The sequence below is a fragment of the Grammomys surdaster genome, unplaced genomic scaffold, assembly GCF_004785775.1.
Source record: "Grammomys surdaster isolate TR1022 unplaced genomic scaffold, NIH_TR_1.0 124976, whole genome shotgun sequence".
In the NCBI taxonomy this organism is placed as follows: domain Eukaryota; kingdom Metazoa; phylum Chordata; class Mammalia; order Rodentia; family Muridae; genus Grammomys; species Grammomys surdaster.
Window position 1 is genome coordinate 713,751 of NW_021619904.1, and position 21,108 is coordinate 734,858.

Here is a 21,108-nt window from a genome sequence, read left to right on the forward strand (position 1 = left end):
TCTCTCTCTCTCTCTCTCTCTCTCTCTCTCTCTCTCTCTCTCTCTCTTTCTCTCTCTCTCTCTGCCATTCATGTATGTATTCACCAAATATATTGTCTCCTATGTACTAGGGCTGTGTGATTCTTATGAACAAAATCTACTCTTGGCATGTTTTGTATGTGTGTGCACAGATGAACAATATTGCTTGTGCATACATTTGGAAGTCAGAAGATAGCTTCAGATGTTCCTTGGGGTGCCACCATTCTTGGTTGTTGTTGTTGTCTGTTTCCTGGTATTTGTTTGTTTCTTTTATTTTAGAAAGGGTCCATCAGTTGCTGGACTGAGACTCACTGAGTAGACTATGTTGGCTAACTGCTCCATTACTGGGATTACCAGTATGCAGCATCTGTGCCAACACACCAAACCACTTATATGTGGGTTCTGTGGATTGGACTCATTTGGCATAAGAAGCATTTTGCCAACTAAGCTACCTCTCCAGGAACCATCACGACCCATATATTGTTCATACATACATAAATTAGAGTCTTTAGACATAAAAGATCATGAAAAACCATCTATAACTGAGTGCTAATGACAAAGGCAACCCGGCCTCAGAGCTAGGATGCTTGTCACAGAAAGTTCTTATTCTTGGAGATACGTTTCTTACTGTCAAGGCTGACTTAAACACTGTCTACCCACTTTGGGGGAGTCCTTGCTTATAGCAGAAAGACTGTACCTATGTCCTCAAGAGGAAAAGTCTAATAAATGAGAAACATGTAATTCACAAAGTCCACCAGTATCAAACCATGTTCACTGTAGTAGTACCACCCTATAATGCTCCTGAGATTTAAGTTCAAACGCTCTCCAGCATCCAGAAGAGAAACTCAAGGGTTGTAATGACAACAAAAGCCATGCCTCCTTGAAGGTCTGTGACCAAATCCACACAGATTAATTAGAGAGAAAAAAAGGAAGGATACCTTATACCCAAAGTCTACAGCCTTACTTTAACTAAGCTGTTTATAGCATTCTGGACCATGTGCGAAGGCTGGGAGTTCATCAGCTTCATTTACTTGTGCTGTCTGTTTAGATCTTTCATCTAATAGTTGAAAACCAAGAGCAGGAAAAGGCACACCAGGGTGGGTGTATAATGAGGAGCATAAACTCAGAGCAAATAAGTCCACAGGAGCCACAGTGCATTGCATTCAGAGCTTTATTCTTGCCACAGTTTGGGGGTTGTGCTAACTCTGGCAGGACGCCTTGATAAAGGAGCAAAGTTAAGAACTAGGGAAGCAGTTGTTGGGTTTGGGTAAGTCCAGAAGACATAGCAGGAGATACATTTTGGAAGCAGAACAGTTCTTTTGCGTTTAACAGCAGCAATCATCCTCATGATCACAGCATGCAGGACCTCTGGACCTCATGGGAATAATTCCCAAACAGCAGCACCCAGAGCCGCAGCCACAGCCACAGCCTCCGCAGCCTCCACAGCCTCCAGAGCCACAGCCTCCGCAGCCTCCAGAGCTGCAGCACCCAGAATCCTCACAGCAGCTAGAAGATCCTGTGTTCCATCCTTGGGGTCGCTGGACCCAGCGTCTCAGAGGACTCACCCCAAAGGTACGGGGAGCCAAACAGCAGTAGCTGGTAGAACAGGGGGCAGAGCATGGGTCAGGGACACAGCCCTGAGATCCTGAACCACTTGAAGAAGCTTGAGTATAGTAGGTCTGGTAAGGAACCTGATACTGGACATAATATGTCTGAGCCTGGCAGGGAGCTGGACATTTGACGGAGGTCGTCTGGCATGGGGCTGGGCACTTTACATAAGTAGTCTGGCATGGGGCTGGACATTTCACATAAGTAGTCTGGCATGGAGCTGGACACTTCACGTATGTCTGGCAGGGAGTTGGGCATTTCACGTAGGTTTTGGTCTGGCATGGAACTTGGTATTTCACATAAGTTTGAGCAGGAACTGGAGCTGAGTATCTCACAATGGTTTGAGGCTGATAGGAAGCAGGCCCTGGAGCACCAACAGTTTGGATCTGGCCTGAAACCTGGCCTTTCCCAGAGGCACCATCACTACCTTGCCCTACTCCCATTCCGGAACCCTTCACACAAGATGGAAGGAACTGTGGCTGCTTCTGCTGGTCACACATTTTGCTGTGATTTTTTTTTAAATCTGAAAAGAAAAGATTCATCAAAACTGTAAGATGAAAAAGGTTTCCACAAAATTCTACAGTGCATCCACTTGGGAGGGTGATCTGAAAAAGGTCTCCTTTTTGAGAAGGTCGTTACCATCCAGAGGCTAACCATCTGTTAGTAAAGGAGGTGTGGAGTCAAGGATTCTAGGTTCACTTCTTACACCTTCAACCAGCTGTGTGACTTCAGATAAGTCCTCACTCAACCCTGCTACTGTTTCCGCAGTAGGAAATAAAGGGTTGGAAATAGTAACTTACATTTCTACCGAACTCTCCCAGGTCTCCCCTTTTTACTTCCGTGTCTGCTTTGGGGATCAGCCTGGCATTACTCTTCATCCAGTTTAGCCTCCACCAATTTATCCCTTGGGGGTGGGATTACTTCTTATTCCTTCCAAGTCAGGAAGTCCTCAGAGAGGGCAAATGTATGTGCCTGAGTGAACCTGAGTCTTTAACTGAAACTGACAGAACAAAACTCAGGCTCAAGACTTAGTAAGTTTCTACCATTTGACATTTGCATATTGGTTCACTTTGTTAGTAAGTAGAACCAAGAGGATGGCACAAATGTCCCCAGAGGAACCAAATTCTCTGAAGTCCCTGCCCAGGTAGTACTGCCCCCTTCCCTATCCAGTTTCAGTTTCCCACTATCAAAGGCATTCTCCTTCTTCACAGATGTCCCCAGTAACTAGTCCTGGCCCATTATTTATTCCATAGTACTTCACTCCAGCTCTGCCTCAAGACTATTTCTTGCCAAGTCCCTAATCACAAGCAACAAGACTTACCTTCTTTCCTGGCAGGAGCAACACTGGAAGAAGCCAAGACTCTGAAGAGCTGGCATTTGATGAGACTTTTTATAGGGTGGCAATGAAGCAATTTGATGCCATTTAAATGAAGCACCTGGGATCACGAGGACAAGAGCTGATATTGCATTGGTGAGATTCCTCCTCAGTATGCCTGGCTGTTCACTCAGAGGCAGAGCATGTCTCTACTTGACACTGGATTTTCCTAAATATGAGATAAATGGCCACCTTCTTCATGAAACAAGCCTCCTCACCCTGGCAGCCATGAGTCATCCTGTGCAGTCTGATCCTAATGTAGGGGCGTTTAGTTGAGACTCTCACTATTTCATACAATATGTTGAAAGCTACTCTTGTGTCCTTCAAACCTGACATGCTCACTCCTTCTGGGGATTTCTTGTGGTTTCTACTGGTTAGGGTTGCTGGGGAAAGACTTTGGCATGATGGCTCAGTATAGTGGGAAGGCCCCCATGAACTTGTTTATCCATGAACCATAGGGTTTTCCTGGTTAATTTGGGAACTGAATAGATTCTGTATGATCTCAGACCCCAGGAATTATGTCTTCATTGGCTCATCTCAGCTTCTCCTATTCCCATGGACTTGATTCAACTCATCTTCCTGGGCTTCATTTCCAGGAATAGATTCCAGGAACCTAGGATTGTGGAGATTCCAGGCAAATGAGTGTGAGTGAAGAAAATGCTAAAATAATCTAGTTGAATCTTTTTATGGGCCAAAAGTTTATAAGGCAGATGCATGCAACAGAGGCCTGAAGGATAAAGATGGTTACAAAGCATCAAAAGTGAATAAGTATTGCTATCAGTTTTTGTCTTTCATGATTTAATTGTCTTTGAATACCAGCCACATTTCATTTCCTCAATACAGTAAATGTGAAAAGAAGACAGGAATAGTATCTCTTGAGAACTATTGAATACTGCTGCAGTCTGTGACTCTGTTTAGTTTTCATCATAATTATGTGAGGAGGCTATAGTGGAAGTAAAGACACAGGGGTCCAACTACCTCACCAAGTCATTGTTATCAGTGGGTAACAGAGTACAGTAAGAACCTAGACCTGTCCAGCCCCATAACCTATACCCTTCCCACTGTGCCTTGAGGGAAGTGTGTGGGATCTGCTATGAGAAGCTATAAAGCCTGTATCTGGAATTGGTTTCAACTGCTTCTTCCTCAGATCAACCAGTCAAGTCTTCACAAGTCACTGCAACCTCTCAGGTAAAAGGTGGTTCTAAATTAGCTCCAAATAGATCCTCAATTCCCAGGGATCCATAAACTCTTTCCTAAAAATATCCTAGTGCCACTAGTTCACTGACCTTTCCATATCCCATATCCGGTCTTTCAAAGTCTATCCTGAACAATTTGGAGGAAACAAGAAGAAGTTCTACCCCAAGCTTGGAAAGTACCCTGGCTCTTCCTGTCATTCCTTCCCAGTATGCTTGCCACAGTGTGTATCATCAATGTGAAGCCCACTGTCTGTCAGGGGTAAAGGAATAAAAGAGGCTATTGGTCCAGGCCTATATAGTTCTCAGTTGTTTCTCAGGCCTAATGTTTCATGGAATGGAGAAGGAAACAATACCTTTGTGGGGAGAGGGATGTTAAACTTTTCACATCCATAAGTTGTCAATTTAATCGTTGTGATTATGGCTAAAATAAAACAGGACATAAATAGACAACTGTGAAAAATCACTTAGCTACAACTAATAAAGCCATAATTTAAAACTAGGAGTAAGAAACTTCAGAGCCTATTTCTTCACAACATGCTGCTTCTGATTGGTATGTTGTTTCAGTTTCTGTTGTGCAGCCCACTATATTGTATGTAGCATGGGGTAACACTATCCACAGCAATGACAATGACTTAGAAGGCCACTGATTTCAAAACATGCCCAGAGAACAAGACAAACACTTTTCAGGGCATCAATGAAAAGAACTGACCTCTTGTCCTACAATTCCTCAGCCCCTCTGTTATTTCAGTATATGATTATAAGGGTCTGTTCTTCACACAAAATATTTGCTTTCATAAACTACCTGCCCATGGAGTTATATGCAATCATTTATTATTCTTGGGAGTTGGTAAGTATGGTTTGATCACCACATTTCATCTTAGGATCTGGAAAACATTAACAGTTAATGAAATGAATGGGTGAATGAATAGAAATTTGTTACATTGAGGTCACAGATGGATTTCCCTCCTCCTGGAGTTAAAGTGATTCTGCTCTTCCGTTAGTCAATCTATGTGTCTCCTGCCAGCTCTGAGCTCTGATTGGCTCACTTCCTGCTCTGTGGGGTGAGGCTCTCACTAATGGTTTTGACATCCTCAGGTAGCACTAATATCACTGGTGAGAAATACTGTATCCATGTGCCATGCAGACAGGTGGGTGGGCTGTGCTCCACCCACTATATAGGCTTGAATGCAGAGCTGCTGGAGTCAGAAGATAAGTGCCAGCATCAAGATGAGTCATGAGGATATTCCAAGACATTTCCAGAGCCTCTGCCTATTTATCCCTTTGGCAGCTCATGGATCATAGACTTGCTGGTTTATGCAACAACAGTCCAGGGGACTCACATGAGAGTAAAAAGAGAGAATCATCACTGAGATGGAAGAGCCTAAAACAGATTCTTGGATCTGACCTCTGTTTTATGTAGAAAGTCCCAGTGGGTTTTTAAAGCTCTTAGAATCTCAAGGTTAGCATGCCTTATAATTTCCCAGTTGAATAGTCAGGAACTACATATTAGATTATCAATTCATCCTTATAGTACCAACATTTATGAATACTTAAAAGCCAGACATTAATCTTGATACTTGGACAGCATGAGGAATAGACTATTTTTTCCATTTGTATCAATTGCATCCCTGGAAGGGGCTGTCACATCAACCTCTGGCCACAGCACCCCTTGAACCTCACCCTTTTTCACCCAATACATTGCTCTGGACACAGCAGAACTGGAGTTTCAAGTACTGTTCTCTAAGCTATTCCTACCACAGCTGCTGGTGAAGGCACATCCTGAGCCATTACATCTACTTAGCAAGTTCTTGGACTGCAGAAGAGTGTGCCTGGTGCTTTCCTGTCACTGATGCTTCTAGATCACCAAGTAATCCTAAGAATCCCTCAACCAATCCAAGCATTTCATAACCAATCCACTGTGCTGGACCTTTCTATTTCAAGTAGAGTGGTCTGTTCACATGGCACAACACTGACATCCCAAAGCACCTCTATTGTATATTGTAGGTAATATAGAGCACATTTCTTCCAGGAAAAAAGATAAACCCATTTGACAAGTGAAGAGAATTGAAGAAGCAACAATAACCCAGGTTTATTCCAGTGGCTTTCTAGGAAAGCCCAAAGGAGCCACTCAGATACCCATCTCAGTTCTCACCTTTTGGAGTGAATTCTTGTTCCTGAATGACTATAAAACGCAGGTAACTTCAGATCTATCACAGCCAGTGTCTCTAGATAAGTGGTACTCTTTTCATTGCTGTGACAAAAGTTCTGATAAAAGTAACTTATGGAAGGGATGTCTTCCATTGTGGTGGGGAAGGCATGGCATGGATCACATAAGGCAACTGGTCATGTTTTGTCCCCAGAGAAAAATGAATAATGGTGCTCAGCTTGCTTTCTCCCCTCTTTTTCATCAGGGAGTCCACCCATGAGATGGTACTATCCATGTTCTGGGTAGGTCATTGTTCCTTTATTAAATAATTCTGGAAAGTTTTCCAGGGCTACACAGACGTGTGATCCCATGGTTGGTCTTAATTCAGTCAGGCTGATGATGAAGAACAACTCTCAAAGAACTAAATCTGCAGCACTCCCTGGCCAAGAGTTTCTTACAAGTAAGAGAGAGTAAGGAAAAGAATGGGCAACATTTCTACAGATTCCAAATCTGACCTGCAGACGATAGTAAGTTGACTTGTTTAAAAATTGTCTGGATTGCAATAGTATTTTAACAAGTCCTCATATGCAAAACACAAATAATGAGAGAAGCTGTCAAGATACAGTTTCCCACTTGCTCTCCAGGAGGACATGTGCTGCTTTATTGTTTTTATGTCATTATACATATTAGTTGTACAACATAAGGTGTTTCATTATGACATACCTTTTATGATATGCTTTGATCATATTCACCCCTTGGTTACTCTTTCTTATTCCCGTCCCCTTTCTGTTTCCTCTCCAAGTTCCTAACAGTTCTTTTTATTCCCAAGTGCTTTCCACCTTTGAAAATCTGTATATAAAAGTAAATAAGGTACATGCCTTTGTAGGATCAGCTTCTTTCACTTAACATGTTGTACTGCATAGACCTGAAATTCAATTCATTTCCTGAAAACATCACAATTTCATTCATTTTTATGGCTGAGGAAAATTCCATTGTGTTTCTTTATTCATTCATCCTCTTGTGGCCCATTGCTTAATTCTATAACTTTATTTGCGTGGGCAGTACAGTGGTAAACTTGGGACTATGGATATCGCCATAGTAAGCTCACTGATTCTTTAAGGATACATGCCTAGAGGTAGTATAGCCAAGTCAGACAGTAATTCTCTTTTTCCTGATGTGAATGTCCTTGCATTTGGGGAATAATGTTCAGAATTTAGATGTCATCTTGGTGGATTTTCCTTTGATGAGTATGAGAAGTCCTTCCCCATCTCTTTTAATTGATTTTGATTTAAAGTCTATTGTATTAGATATTAGAATGGCTACTCTGGCTTGCTTCTTGGATCTATTTGCTTGGAAAACCTTTTTCCATCCTTTTATTCTGAGGTAATGCCTATCTTCGTTACTGAGATGTTTCTTATATGCAGCAGAATGTTGGATCCTGTTTTCACGTTCATTCTGTAAGCCTATGTCTTTTATTAGGGAATTGAATCCATTGATGTTGACATATTAATAACAAATAATTGTTAACTTCTGTTATTTTTGGTGTTGATGGTGTGTGTGTGTGTGTGTGTGTGTGTCTGTGTGTGTGTCCGTGTGTGTGTCTGTGTGTGTCTGTGTGTGTATGTGTGTCTGTGTATGTGAATGTGTGTGTGTGTGTGTGTGTGCACATGCACACTTTGCACATGTTTCATTTATTTTGGTTTCACTGGTATTGGGTTATTTATTTCCTATGTTTACTTGGGTATAGTTAACCTCCTTGGGTCAGAGTTTGCCTTCTAGTATTTTATGTAGGGCTTATTTATTTGTGGATAAATACTGTTTAAATTTGCTTTGTCAAAGTACCTTGTTTTCCCTATCTATGATGATTTTTGCTACATATAGTAGTCTGGGCTGACATCTGTGGTCTCTTATGGTCTACAAAACATCTTCTCAGTCCCTTCTGGCTTTTAAAGTCTATTGAGAAGTCAAGTGTAATTCTGATAGGTCTGCCTTTATATGTTAGTTGGCCTTTTTCACTTGTGACTTTTTTTCTTCTTCTTCGTTATTGAATATTTTATTTACATCAGATGTTATCCTTTTCCTATTCCCCCACACACACCAAGAAACTTCCTATCCCATCCCCCCTCCTTCTGCTTCTATGAGGATGTGTCCCCACCCACCCACTCCCACCTCTCTGCTCTCAAATTCCTCCACACTGGGGCATGCAGCCTTCACAGGACCAAGAACCTCCTCCTCTCCCACCTATGCCTGACAAGGCCATCCTCCCCTACAAAAACAACTGCAGCCATGGGTCCCTCCCTATGTGCTCCCAGGCTGGTGGTTTAGATGCTGGGAGCTCTGGTTGGTTGATATTGTTGCTCTCCCCATGGGGCCCCAAACCCTTCCAACTTCTTCATTCTTCTCTCGAACTCCTCCATTGGGAACTCCATGATCAGTTTAACGGTTAGCTGTGAGCATCTGCCTCTATATATGTCACAGTCTGGCAGACCTCTAAGGAGACAGCTATATCAGGCTCCTGTCAGCATGCACATCCTGGCATCCACATCAGAGTCTGCCTTTGGTGACTGCACATGGGATGGATACCCATGTAGAACAGTCTCCAGACAGCCCCTCCTTCAGTTTCTATCCCATACTTTGTCTACATATTTGCTCTCATGAGTATTTTGTTACTCCTTCTAAGAAGGACTGAAACACCCACACTTTGGTCTGAGCTTCATGTGCTCTGTGCGTTGTATCTTGGGTACTGCCAGCTTTTGAGCTAATATCCACTTATCAGTGAGTGCATACCATGTATGTTCTTTTGTGACTGGATTACCTCACTCAGGATGATTTTCTAGCTCCATCCATTTGCCTAAGAATTTCATGAATTCATTGTTTTTAATAGCTGAGTAATACTCCATTGTGTAAATGTACCACATTTTCTGTATCCATTGCTCTGTTGAAGGACATCTGGGTTCTTTCCCGCTTCTGGCTATTATAAATAAGACTGATATGAACAGAGTGGTGCATATGTCCTTGTTATATGTTGGAGAAACTTCTGGGTATATGCCCAGGAGTGTTATAGCTGGGTACTCAGGTAATGCTAGGTCCAATTTTCTGAGGAACCGCCAGACTGATTTCCAGAGTGATTGTACCAGCTTGCAATACCACCAACAATGGAGGAGTGTTCCTCTTTCTCCACATCCTCACCAGTATCTGCTATCACCTGAGTTTTTGATATTAGCCATTCTGACTGATGTAAGGTGGAATCTCAGGATTGTTTTGATTTGCATTTCCCTGATGACTAAGGATGCTGAACATTTCTTTAGGTATTTTTTGGCCATTTGAGTTTCCCCAGTTGAGAATTCTTTGTTTAGCTCTGTACCCCATTTTTAATAGTGATATTTAATTGTCTGGAGTCTAATTTCTTGAGCTCTTTGTATACATTGGATATTAGCCCTCTATAAGATATGAGACTGGTAAAGATCTTTTCCCAATATGTTGGCTGCCGTTTTGTCTTATTGACAGTGTCCTTTGCCTTACAGAAGCTTTGCAATTTTATGAGGTCCCATTTGTCAATTCATGATCTTAGAGCATAAGCCATTGGTGTTCTGTTCAGGAACTTTTCTCCTGTGCCCAGGTATTTAAGATTATTCCCCACCTTCTCTTTTATTAGTTTCAGTGTATCTGGTTTTATGTGGAGGTCCTTTATCCACTTGAACTTGAGCTTTGTACAAGGAGATAAGAATGGATTGATTTGCATTCTTCTACATGCTGACCTCCAGTTCAACCAACACCTTTGTTGAAAATGCTGTCTTTTTTCCACTGGACGGTTTTTGCTCCTTTGTCAAAGATCAAGTGACCATGGATGTGTCGGCTCATTTCTGGGTTTTCAATTCTATTCCGTTGATCCTACTGCCTGTCTCTGTTCCAATACCATGCAGTTTTTATCACTATTGCTCTGTAGTACAGCTTGAGGTTAGGAATGGTGATTTCTTCAGAAGTTCTTTTATTGTTGAGAAAAGTTCTCACTACCCTAGGTTTTTTGTTATTCCAAATGAATTTGTGAATTGCTCTTTCTATCTCTATAAAGAATTGAGTTGGAATTTTGATGGGGATTGCATTAAATTAGGTTTGGTCTTCTCATTGTGTCCTAGATTTCCTAGATGTTTTGGGTTAGGAGCTTTTTCCATTTTGCATTTTCTTGACAGTTGTGTCAATGTTTTCCATGGTATCTTCTGCACATGAGATTCTCTCTTCTATCTCTTGTATTCTGTTGTCGATACTTGCGGCTCTGACTCCTGATCTCTTCCCTAGGTTTTCTATCTCCATGTTATTCTCCCTTTGAGATTTCTTTATTGTTTCTACTTCTATTTTTAGATCCTGGATGGTTTTGTTTAATTTCTTCACTTGTTTGGTTGTGTTTTCTTGCAATTCTTTAAGGATTTTTTGTGTTTCCTCTTTAAGTGGTTCTACCTGTTTACCTGTGTTCTCCTGTATTTCTTTAAGGGAGTTATTTATGTCCTTCTTAAAGTCTTCTATCATCATCATCATGAGAAGTGATTTTAAATCTGAATCCTGCTTTACAGGTATGATTTGTTGTCCAGGACTTCCTATGGTGGGAGAACTGGGCTCTGATGATGCCAGGTAACCTTAGTTTCTGTTGCTTATGTTCTTGCACTTGCCTTTTGCCATCTGGTTTTCTCTAGGGCTATCTGTACTCACTGTCTCTGACTGGAGCCTGTTTTTCCAGTTATCTTGCTTGTGTCAGAACTCCTAAGAGTCCTACTGGCTCCGTGGTCTTGTGATCCTGAGCTCCTGGGTAGAAGAGCTCCTGGGATCCTGATATCCTGCTTCTCTGAGTGCAGTGGTTCCTCCACTGCTGTGAGTGCAGTGGTTCTTATAGGATGGGTCAGAATATGGAGTCTTCACAGGAGCAGACCAGCTAGGAGTCTGCCCCAGCCAAAAGGCCCCTTGCACTTTTTAATATCCTCTCTTTGTTCTCTACATTTAGTGTTTTGATTGCTATGTGGCATGAGGATTTTCTTTTCTGGCCTAACCTATTTGGTATACTGTAAGTTTCCTGTGTGTTACTTTTGGTTAGGGAAGTTTTCTTTTATGATTTTTTGACAATATTTTCTGTGCCTTGGAGCTGGTAATCTTCTTGTATTCCTAATATTCTTAGGTTTGGTTGTTTCATAGTGTCTCAGATTTCCAGGATGTTTTGTGTCAGGAACTTTTTAGATTTAACATTTTCTTTGACTGTTGCATCTATTTCTTCAGTTGTATTTTCTACTCTTTGAGATTCTCCCATCTCTTGTATTCTGTTGGTAATGCTTGCATCTATAGTTCCTGTTCTCTTTCCTAGGTTTTCCATCTCCAAGATTCCCTCAGTTTGTGTTTTCTTCATTGCTTCCATTTCCATTTTCAAATCTTGAACAGTTTTATTCATTTCCTTTATCTATTTTATTGTATTTTCCTGTATTTCTTTGAGGAATTTATTCATTTTCTCTTTAAAGACCTTTCTTATCTTTATAAGATTGGATTTAAGGTCACCTTATGGTGCTTTGGCTGTGTTATAGTATATCCAGGGCTTTCTGTAGTAGGATAGCTGGGTTCTGGTGATTCTATATTGCCCTGGCTCTTGTTGATTGTGTTCTTACTCTGGCCTTTAGCCACCTGGCTGTTCCTGGTATTGGCTATATGTTCCTGGTGGCAACAGGACTCCTCGGGGAGGCAGGTAGAACCTTGGTCCTGACAATAGAGTTCAGGGCACAGGATGCTGCTCACCTCTGCTGGTTGTGCCTCAGGTGGAACTGAATGTTCCTGGGGTCCCTCAGGCCTCCTTTGAGGAAAGGCGATGGAGCTCAGGTAGTCCTCTCTGTTTTTTATTTATTTATGTGTTTACCTCTTCACTTTACATTCCATTCACTGACACCACTCCCAGTCACTCCCTCCCACATTTTCCCCCATTCTCCTCCCCTTCTCCTCTAAGCAGGTGCCCCCACCAGGTATTCCCCCACTCTAGCACTTTAAGTCTCTGCAAAGCTAAGTGCTTCCTCTCCCACTGAGGCTAGACAAGGCAGCCCAGCTAGAAGAACATATCCCACATACAGACAACAGCTTTTTGGATAGCCCCATTAGAGTTGTTCAGGACCCACATGAAGACCAAGCATCACATCTGCTAGACATCTGTATGGAGGCCTAGGTACAGCCCATGTATGTTCTTTGGTAGGTGTTTCAGACTCTTAAAACCCCAGGGTCCAGATTAGTTGATTCTGTTGGTCTCTTGTCGAGTTCCTAACCCCTTCAGGAATCTAATTCTTTCTCCTATTTTTCTATGAGAGTTCCCAACCTCCAACCACTGTTTGACTGTGAGTGTCTGTATTTGTCTGAGTCAGGCGCTGGGTAAGCCTCTCAGATGACAACATGCTCCTGTCTGCAAGCACAACAGAATGTCATCAATAGTGTTTAGGATTGGTGTTTGCCCATGGGATGGGTCTCAAGTTAGATAAGTATTAGTTGGCCATTTCTTCAGTTTCTGCTCCATCCCCCATACCTAAATTTCTTATAGTCAGGATAAATTTTGGAGTGAAAGGTCTGTGGGTGGGTTGGTGTCTCTATCACTCCACTGGGGTTCCTGCCTGGCTACAAGAGATGGCTTGTTCAGGTTCCATATCCCCAATGAAGTGAGTCACAACTAAAGTCACTCTCATTGATTCTTGGGTGCCTCCCTTGTTCCAGGCCATGTCTTGTCCTAGAGATGCACCTTACCTCCTCACACCCATCAGTTGCAGATTTCCTTTCATTTTCATGGTCATCTAGCCATCTCTCCTGTCCTTCCCCACACCTGATCATATGTTGGGAGCCGATTCCTAGCAGAAAGTGGCTATCATCTTTGCAGCCATCTCAAGCCATACACCCTGACAAGAGACTTGCTTTCAACAGCCCACAACAGCTGAACACACTCTGATAAACATCTTGTTTTTCTCACATATCTTGTTTTGCTGCTTAGTGCCCCCAGCTGTGGTATCCACGCTGCAAAGCACGTGACATAGTGCCTTCAGCTGTGTTCCCCTGCTTGTCCACAAGGGCAAGGCACATGGTAAAGTGTATAAATACCCAGGATTTCCTTTCAATAAAAAGAGAGACTTGATCAAACCCTCTGTCTTGTCTCCATTCTCCACATCTCTTGCCCCTCCATCCCCACTCTCTCTCTTGCTAGACCCTGATCTGCAGACCAGAGCAGCAGTACGGGCCGAAATATAGTAGCCCCTCAACGTTGGAGCTCCAGTAAGTGGGATACAGTGAAGGACACCACTGGAATTGGAAGCGTGCATCCTCACTCCTGCGCTGGAGAACCTGTTGACTGACGGAGCTGGCTTGGCTCTGGCACCCAACGTGGATCAAAATGGGTCATTAAAATCATGAACCTCCTATTCTGCCTCTCTTTCAATTTCCTCCCTCCATCTGCCTCTTAAGACTATTTTATTGTCCCTTCTAAGTGAGATTCATGCTTTCTTGCTTGGGCCTTCCTTCCTGTTTAGCTACTTTGGGTTTATGGAGTGTAGCATGGACATCCTGAGTTTTATGGCTAATATCCACTTATAAGTGAATACATACCATGCATGTCCTTTTGGGTTCCATCACTCAGAATGATATTCTCAAGTTCTGTCCATTTCCCTGCAAAATTCATGATGTCTTTGGTTTTAGTTGCTGAATAGTATTTCATTGTGTACATGTATCACATTTTCTTTATCTATTCTTCAGTTGAGGGACATCTAAGTTGTTTCCAGTTCCTTGCTATTCTGAATAAAGCTGCTGCTATGAACATAGGTGAACAAGTGTCTTTGTGGGGTGTTGGAGTAGTTCTCTTTTTAATGTGGGAGAAACTTCTATACTAATTTCTATAGTGAATAACAATTTACATTCCCACCAATAGTGAATAAAAGGGTTTTCTCCCTGTTGCATTCTTGCCAGTATTTTGTGGAGATTAATCTGTTTATCACTTTGCTTTCTTTATGATAGTCAAACTGACTAGGATAACTGAGATAAAAAAAACAATATAACTAAATTTATTTTCCTGAAATATCACTAAGTGGAACATTTTTTTCATGTACTTTTTGGTCATTTGCACTTTATTGGGAAATTATCTGTTTGATTTAATGGCTTTTTTATGGTTTGGATTATTCTTTCGTTGTTGACATTTTACTTAATATATTCTAAGTATTAATTATCAATTTTAAAAGATAAGGTCAGAGACAGCAAGTTAGCTCAGTGTGTAAAAGCACTTGTGCAAGCTCAATGAGTTCAATCCTACAATGCATATAGAAAGGAGAAAACAGATTCCCACGGTTATTTTCCAATTTCCACCCATGTGCATGTCCATTTACCTTCAAGTTCATGGTTTGTTTTTCTTAAGAGCTGAATAACATTCCATTGTGTAAATTCACCACTTTTCTTTATCCATTCATCAGCAAATGAAAACTAGATTGTTTCCATTCTCTGACTACTGTGACTAGAGCAGCAATAAACTAGGATAAGTATCCTTGTAGCAGGATATATGGTCCTTGTGAAATATGCCCAGGACTCATATTTCCATATTAATAGTAGACCTATTGGTAGCTTTTTTAGAAGCCTCCACTATGATTATGAGAGATACATAAAGACACAGAGAGACAGAAAGACAGAGGGATGCAGAAAAACATAACATCCCTTCTTCCTTGATTTTTCTCTCGTATATGTCTCTCTCCTGTTACCTCTTTTTCTCTTTTTTATTAAATAACAGAAAATTTAGATATTGATCTCATGGTATAGGCTGTTAGTCTCAGTTACTCGGGAGTTTAACACAGCAATGTTTTAAGCTCAAGATCTGTCTGTAAATTCAAGACCAGCCTGCACGAGTTAGTGAAATCCTGGTAGAAAGATTGGCTAACGTGTATTTACTCCTATCATTTTATGGCACTTCTTAGATTTTTTTTGATTGTTTAAATTTTTATAAAAGAGTTTATTTGACTGTAGTTTCCAAGGGGAAGTCCACAATGGTGGTAGAAGAAGACAGAACAGAAATCTTAGAGATCACTTCTTCAACTGCAAACATGAAACAGAGAGAAGACTGGAAGTGAGGTAAGACTATAAATTCTAAAAGTCCACCCCTGTTGACCCAGTTCTTACAGCTGAGCTATCTCTGATAAAGATTTTGCAGTTTTCCCAACTGCACCATCAATCAGGGACCAAGTGTTCAAATACCTGAGCCTGTGCAGGTTATTTCTTATTCCAACAATCACAGAAAGCCTCTGTGTTTAGCTAAATGTTAGAGTGCATACCTGGCATGTGCAAGGCCCTGGACACAAATTCCTGATATGTAAAAAAAAAGAAAAAGAAAGAAAGAAAAGTAAAAAGAAAAGGAAAAAGATACATAGATACAGAAAACATAAAACTATTTAAAGAAAAAATGGGTAGCCATATTCATTTGAAGTTCAGTTTTGCTAAGTTAGTAGTTGCGATTTGCTGAAAAATATTTTATTGCCTTTGATATTCTTTAATATTGATTTTGAAAGGTGAAAAGCACTTTGTAAGTATTGAAACATGTATGAATAAGATAATTAAAATATCGTAGGAGCAGGTAACCAAATGTAGAGAGAAAAATACTGCTGATCCCAACTTTCAAACTTTTAGAGTTTCTCTCCTACAATTTACATGCTATCTCAGATCTCAGATTTCAGAAATTTTGGCAATGATCTGATGCATTCATCTCATCCTAATTTTCTTTTTCTTCCTTTACTTATTTATTTATTCACATTTTTCACATTACATCTCAGTCTCCCTTCCTCCTCTCCTCTCAGTCCCACCCTTACATGCCCCCTTCCTCCCTCTCCTTTTTTTATGAGAAGGGATGTCCACCCATGGGTACCAGGATTATTTCTTTTATTATGGAAATATGTGATTATATCATTTCCTCCTTCCCTTTCCTCCCTCTAAATCCTCCCATATATCCATCCTTGCTTTCTTTTAACTTAGTGGCATTTTTCATTAAATATATTTTTATTTTATATATATATATATATATATATATATATAATGTACATTATATATGTAAACATATATTCAAATATATATGTTTATATGTATTCATTAAATATATTTCTTAGAAGACCCCATAAAAGAGTCTTTAAATTCTCAAAGGGGTTGTAACCACCAGGTTGAAAACTACTCATTTAGGCTGCTATGAACATAGCTGAGGCCGTGTCCTTGTTATATATTGGAGCATCTTTTGGGTATATGCCTGTTGCAGAAGATATTTAAATAGACAGCAGCACCCAATCTGTCTTGTGATATAGGCCTCCACGTTCCGGACTAGGCAAGGCCTGAGGCCATGAGCTGCAGTAGGAACACACCGCTGCTTGGCTCAGGCTGCAGGCTCAGACCACTGGCCCCAGTGGCCAGAGACACAAGTCCTGCCACCCACAAGATGCCAGCATGGGAGATAGCTCTGCCAATCTTCCACAGTGTCTCTACAAGGCTGGGCTGAGCCCAGACCATCCTGCCATCCACTCGGGCCTGGTAGAAATGAGACTCTAATGCTTAGATTATCCAAAGGCTTTATATATTTGGTAATGCTCAAATACAAGATGCCCACTCAATTGGATGTGTTTCCCAATTAACTAACCTAGATATAAGTTGATACCCAGGACTGCTCTCGATCCAAGCGTGGTTCTCCATCTTCCTACCTCTCTGCCTCCCTCAATCCTCCTCTTCCTTCTCCTGTTTCTCTCCTTACTCCTCCCCTTCCTCTCCTTACTTCTCCCACCTTAGATCATCCCAACTTGTGGGGAAAATCTGCTGTTACATATTCCCAGTAGTGGTATAGCTGGATCTTCAAGTAGAAACATTTCTAATTTTCTGAGGAACTGCCAGATTGATTTTCAAAGTGGTTGTACCAGCTTGCAGTCCCACCAGCAATGGAGAAGTGTTCCTCTTTCTCCACATCCTCACCAGCATCTGCTGTCTCCTGAGTTTTTGATCTTAGCCATTCTGATTGGTATAAGATGGAATGTCAGGGTCGTTTTGATTTGCATTTCCCTGATGGCAAAGGATGTTGAACATTTCTTTAGGTGCTTCTCAGCCATTTGAGATTCCTCAGTTGAGAATTCTGTTTGGCTCTGTATCTCATTTTTTAATTGTGTTATTTGGGTTTCTAGAGTCTAACTTATTGAGTTCTTTATGTATTTTGGATATTAGCCCTCTATCAGATGTAGTGTTGGTAAAGATCCTTTCCCATCTGTAGTTTGACATTTCGTCCTATTTACAATGTCCTTTGCCTTACAGAAACTTTTCTGTTTCATGAGGTCCCACTTGTTGATCTTAGAGCCTGAGCCACTGGTGTTCTCTTCAGATAAAATTTTCCCTGTGCCAGTGTGTTCGAGGTTCTTTCCCATTTTCTCTTCTATTCTAGATTTAGCATGTCTGGTTTTATGTGGAGGTCCTACAGCCACTTGAACTTGAGGTTTGTACAGGAGACCAGACTTATTTATAATAGCCAGAAACTGGAAACAACCAAGAAGTCCCTCATCAGAAGAATGGACACAGAAAATGTGGTCAATGGAATACTACTTAGTTATTAAAAAGATGAATCCATGAATATTGTATGCAAATGTATGGAACTAGAAAAATATCATCATGAATGAGGTAACTCAGACCCAAAAGGGCATGCATGGTTTGTACTCACTAATAAGTGGATGTTAGCCCAAAAGCTCAGAATGCCTATGATATGACTCACAGACCATATGAAGCTTAACAGGAAGGAAGACCAAAGTATAGATGCTTCAATCCCACTTAGAAGGGGGAACAAAATAATCACAGGAGGCAGAGGGATGGAGAGGCCTGGGTGGGAGAGGGGAGGGAGAGGAAAAAGGGGGGTCAGGACACAGAAGATAAGTCCAGAGAGCCATGAGAATACATAAAAATAAGCAGTGGTGAAGGGTGGGTAAGAGGGGAGCCACTAGAAAGTCCTAGATGCCAGGAATGTAAGAGGCTCCCAAGACCCAGTGGGGATGGCATTAGCCAAAATACCCAACAGCAGGGAGATAGAACCTGAAGGGACCACCGCCAGTAGATAGACATGACCCCCAGTGGAGGGATGAGGCCACCTACCCATCTCAAAATTTTTAACCCAGAATTGTTTCTGTCTAAAGTAAAGGCAGGGACAGAAAATGGAACAGAAACTTAAGGAAAGACCATCCAGAGACTGCCTCACTTTGGGATCCATCCCATCAGCAGACACCACACCCCTACACTATTGCTAATGCCAAGAAGTGCTATCAAATAGGATCCTAGTATGGCTGTTTTCTGAGAGGCTCTGCCATCAGCTGACTGAGACAGATGCAAATACTTACAGCCAACCATTGAACTGAGCCCAGAGACCCCAATGAAAGAGTTAGAGGAAGAACTGAAGGAGCTGAAGAGAGTTGTAACAGCATAGGAAGAACAATATCAACTAACTGGACCACTCAGAGCTCCCAGGGACTAAACCACCAACCAAAGAGGACCCATGGCTCCAGCTGCATATGTAGCAGAGGACTGCCCTGCCATATCTGGCATCAGTGGGACGGGAGGTGCCTGGTCCTGTGGATGTTTGTTGCCCCAGCAAAGGAGGATGCTGGAGGGGTGAGCTGGGAGTGAGTGGGTGGGTGAGTGAGCACCCTCTTAGAGGCAAAGGGGGTTGTGGAGGGGAGACCAGAAAGGGGGACGACATTTGAAATGTAAATAAATAAAATGATTTATAAAAAAAGAAAAGAAAACCACTAATTTAAATCTTTACTGAAAGTTGTGGCATTCTTTACATGCTTGTGGGCCTTACCTAGAAGTTGTTCCCCATCCTGCTTCCTCAACTACTATTATAGCTTCTGAAAGATGAATGTACAGTTTTCTTGACAGGACAAAAAAGAACACAGTCCCAAACTTCACAAAGGTATATTGTAGCAAGTTGGAGAAACAATAATTTAACTAAAAACATAAAACACTTAAGTATTTCATGTGTATATTTATTAAAATGGAAAATAAATAGATCCCAGTGTTAGATCTACAACAGTGTCTACTGGTAAAGTCATTTATATCTACTGTAAGGCCAGAATAAATAAGATGGGGGTGCAATACTGAATCTGTCTGTCAGGTTTTCTTTTTTACTTCAATAATCACTAAACCACCAAGAATCTGTAAGGAGGAGTGTCTCCAGAGTATACTATAAAAAATTCAATTACATCACTGTAAATATAAATCTTTAAAATAAAGAAGGAATAAAGGTCTAATGGCTGGTTTTGTGTGTCAACTTGACACAAGTTAGAGTCATCAGAGATAAAGGAGCCTCAGCTGAGAAAACACCTTCATGAGATCCATCTGTAAGGCATTTTCACAATTAGTGATCAATGGAGAAGGTTCCAGCCCATGGTGGATGGTGCTATCCATGAAGTAGTAATCCAGCATTCTATAAAAAAGCCCAGGTCTTGGGGTCTCCAAGAGATCTCAAAGAATTGCCGTATCTAATGTAGTGAAACTTAAGAAAGAGCCTTTAATTCAAACCTAGGTTTGGATCACAAATTGCATGGAGCAAAGTTGCAATCCCTCATCTAGGGGGTTAAAGAATTTATACAAGCAGGTTCGGGGGCTTCAGGGTTACACGGTGGATAAGAAAATCTATAATTTCACCTATTTGGGCTGTAGACAGGGTCACTGGGCAGGGTCGTGCGATTGGAGAGGGTGTTCTTTTGGCTTTTATGGTGTTATCAGGGTTAAATATTTTTACAAACCGGTCACAGCTGCCTGGGAACGATTAGTTGGCTTGATTTCTCTCTAAAGATGTGTGCTTTTTTTCTTTTCCCAAGGCCATAAGCCACCTGTGTTGGGGAGTGCCTGGCCATCCATCAGAGAGGGTGCCAGCTTTAGGCAGCATGGAGGCTGAAAGCTGCATCTGTTTCTGTTCTCAGGCTGATATCTCGGTGGGAACAGAGGGGCTTCTGTGTGCTCAGGGATGAGGGGGAAGTGCTGAGGCAAACCTAGCCACTCAGCTTCAAGGGAAGTGCAGAGGCCTGAGCTATCTGCTTGGCTTCTTCAAAAGCAGACTGAGCAAGCAGTGGGAAACAAGCCAGTAAGCAGCATTCCTCTGAGGCCTGCTGCCAGGTTTTAGCCCTGTTTGAGTTCCTGTCCTGACTTCCTCCAGTGATAGATTATGATCTAGAAGTGTAAGCTAGATAAACCCTTTCCTCCCTAACTTGCTTTTTGGTCATGGTGGTTTTTTTTGATCACCCCAATAGAGACCCTGACTAAGACAGAAGAGGAAAAGAAAGAAAGGAAGAGGAAAAGAAGGGGGATAGAGGGTGGAAAAGAAAAGCAGTCTAGTCTGGACTTCCTATCATTCCCCATGGACATGGACACTTGGGAGAGCAGTCACATTCCCTTGAATTGGTGGTCTATTTAACTTTATTCAGTAAGCATTTTAATGAAGTTCCTTTCAGGCGTGTTGATGTCATTATATCCATAAATAATGTAGAAATTTTCTTGCTCATGTTCTTCACTGAATCTTTCCTGACCAATGCTATTCCTGTTCATCAATAAAATCATTATAACTATCCATAAAACTAGATGTTTTAAACACATTTTCAGAACACTCTTGACTAGCATAATTAGAATTTCCTGGATGTCCATGTTCACTCTTAGTTCAAATAAACTCCTTTTCTATACACCTTTGTAAGATTCCTCACTTTAGGTTGACCATGGAAAGTAGTCACCCC

General features: G+C 41.5%; 1 protein-coding gene across 1 annotated transcript; it reads right to left on the reverse strand.

The window, feature by feature from the left end:
* Positions 1-1,343: 1,343 nt before the first annotated feature.
* Positions 1,344-2,126, reverse strand: CUNH1orf68 (chromosome unknown C1orf68 homolog). The gene has a single exon (XM_028784946.1). It carries the CDS (start codon positions 2,124-2,126, stop codon positions 1,344-1,346), a length of 783 nt encoding a protein of 260 aa, XP_028640779.1.
* Between the last annotated feature and the right edge of the window lie 18,982 nt (positions 2,127-21,108).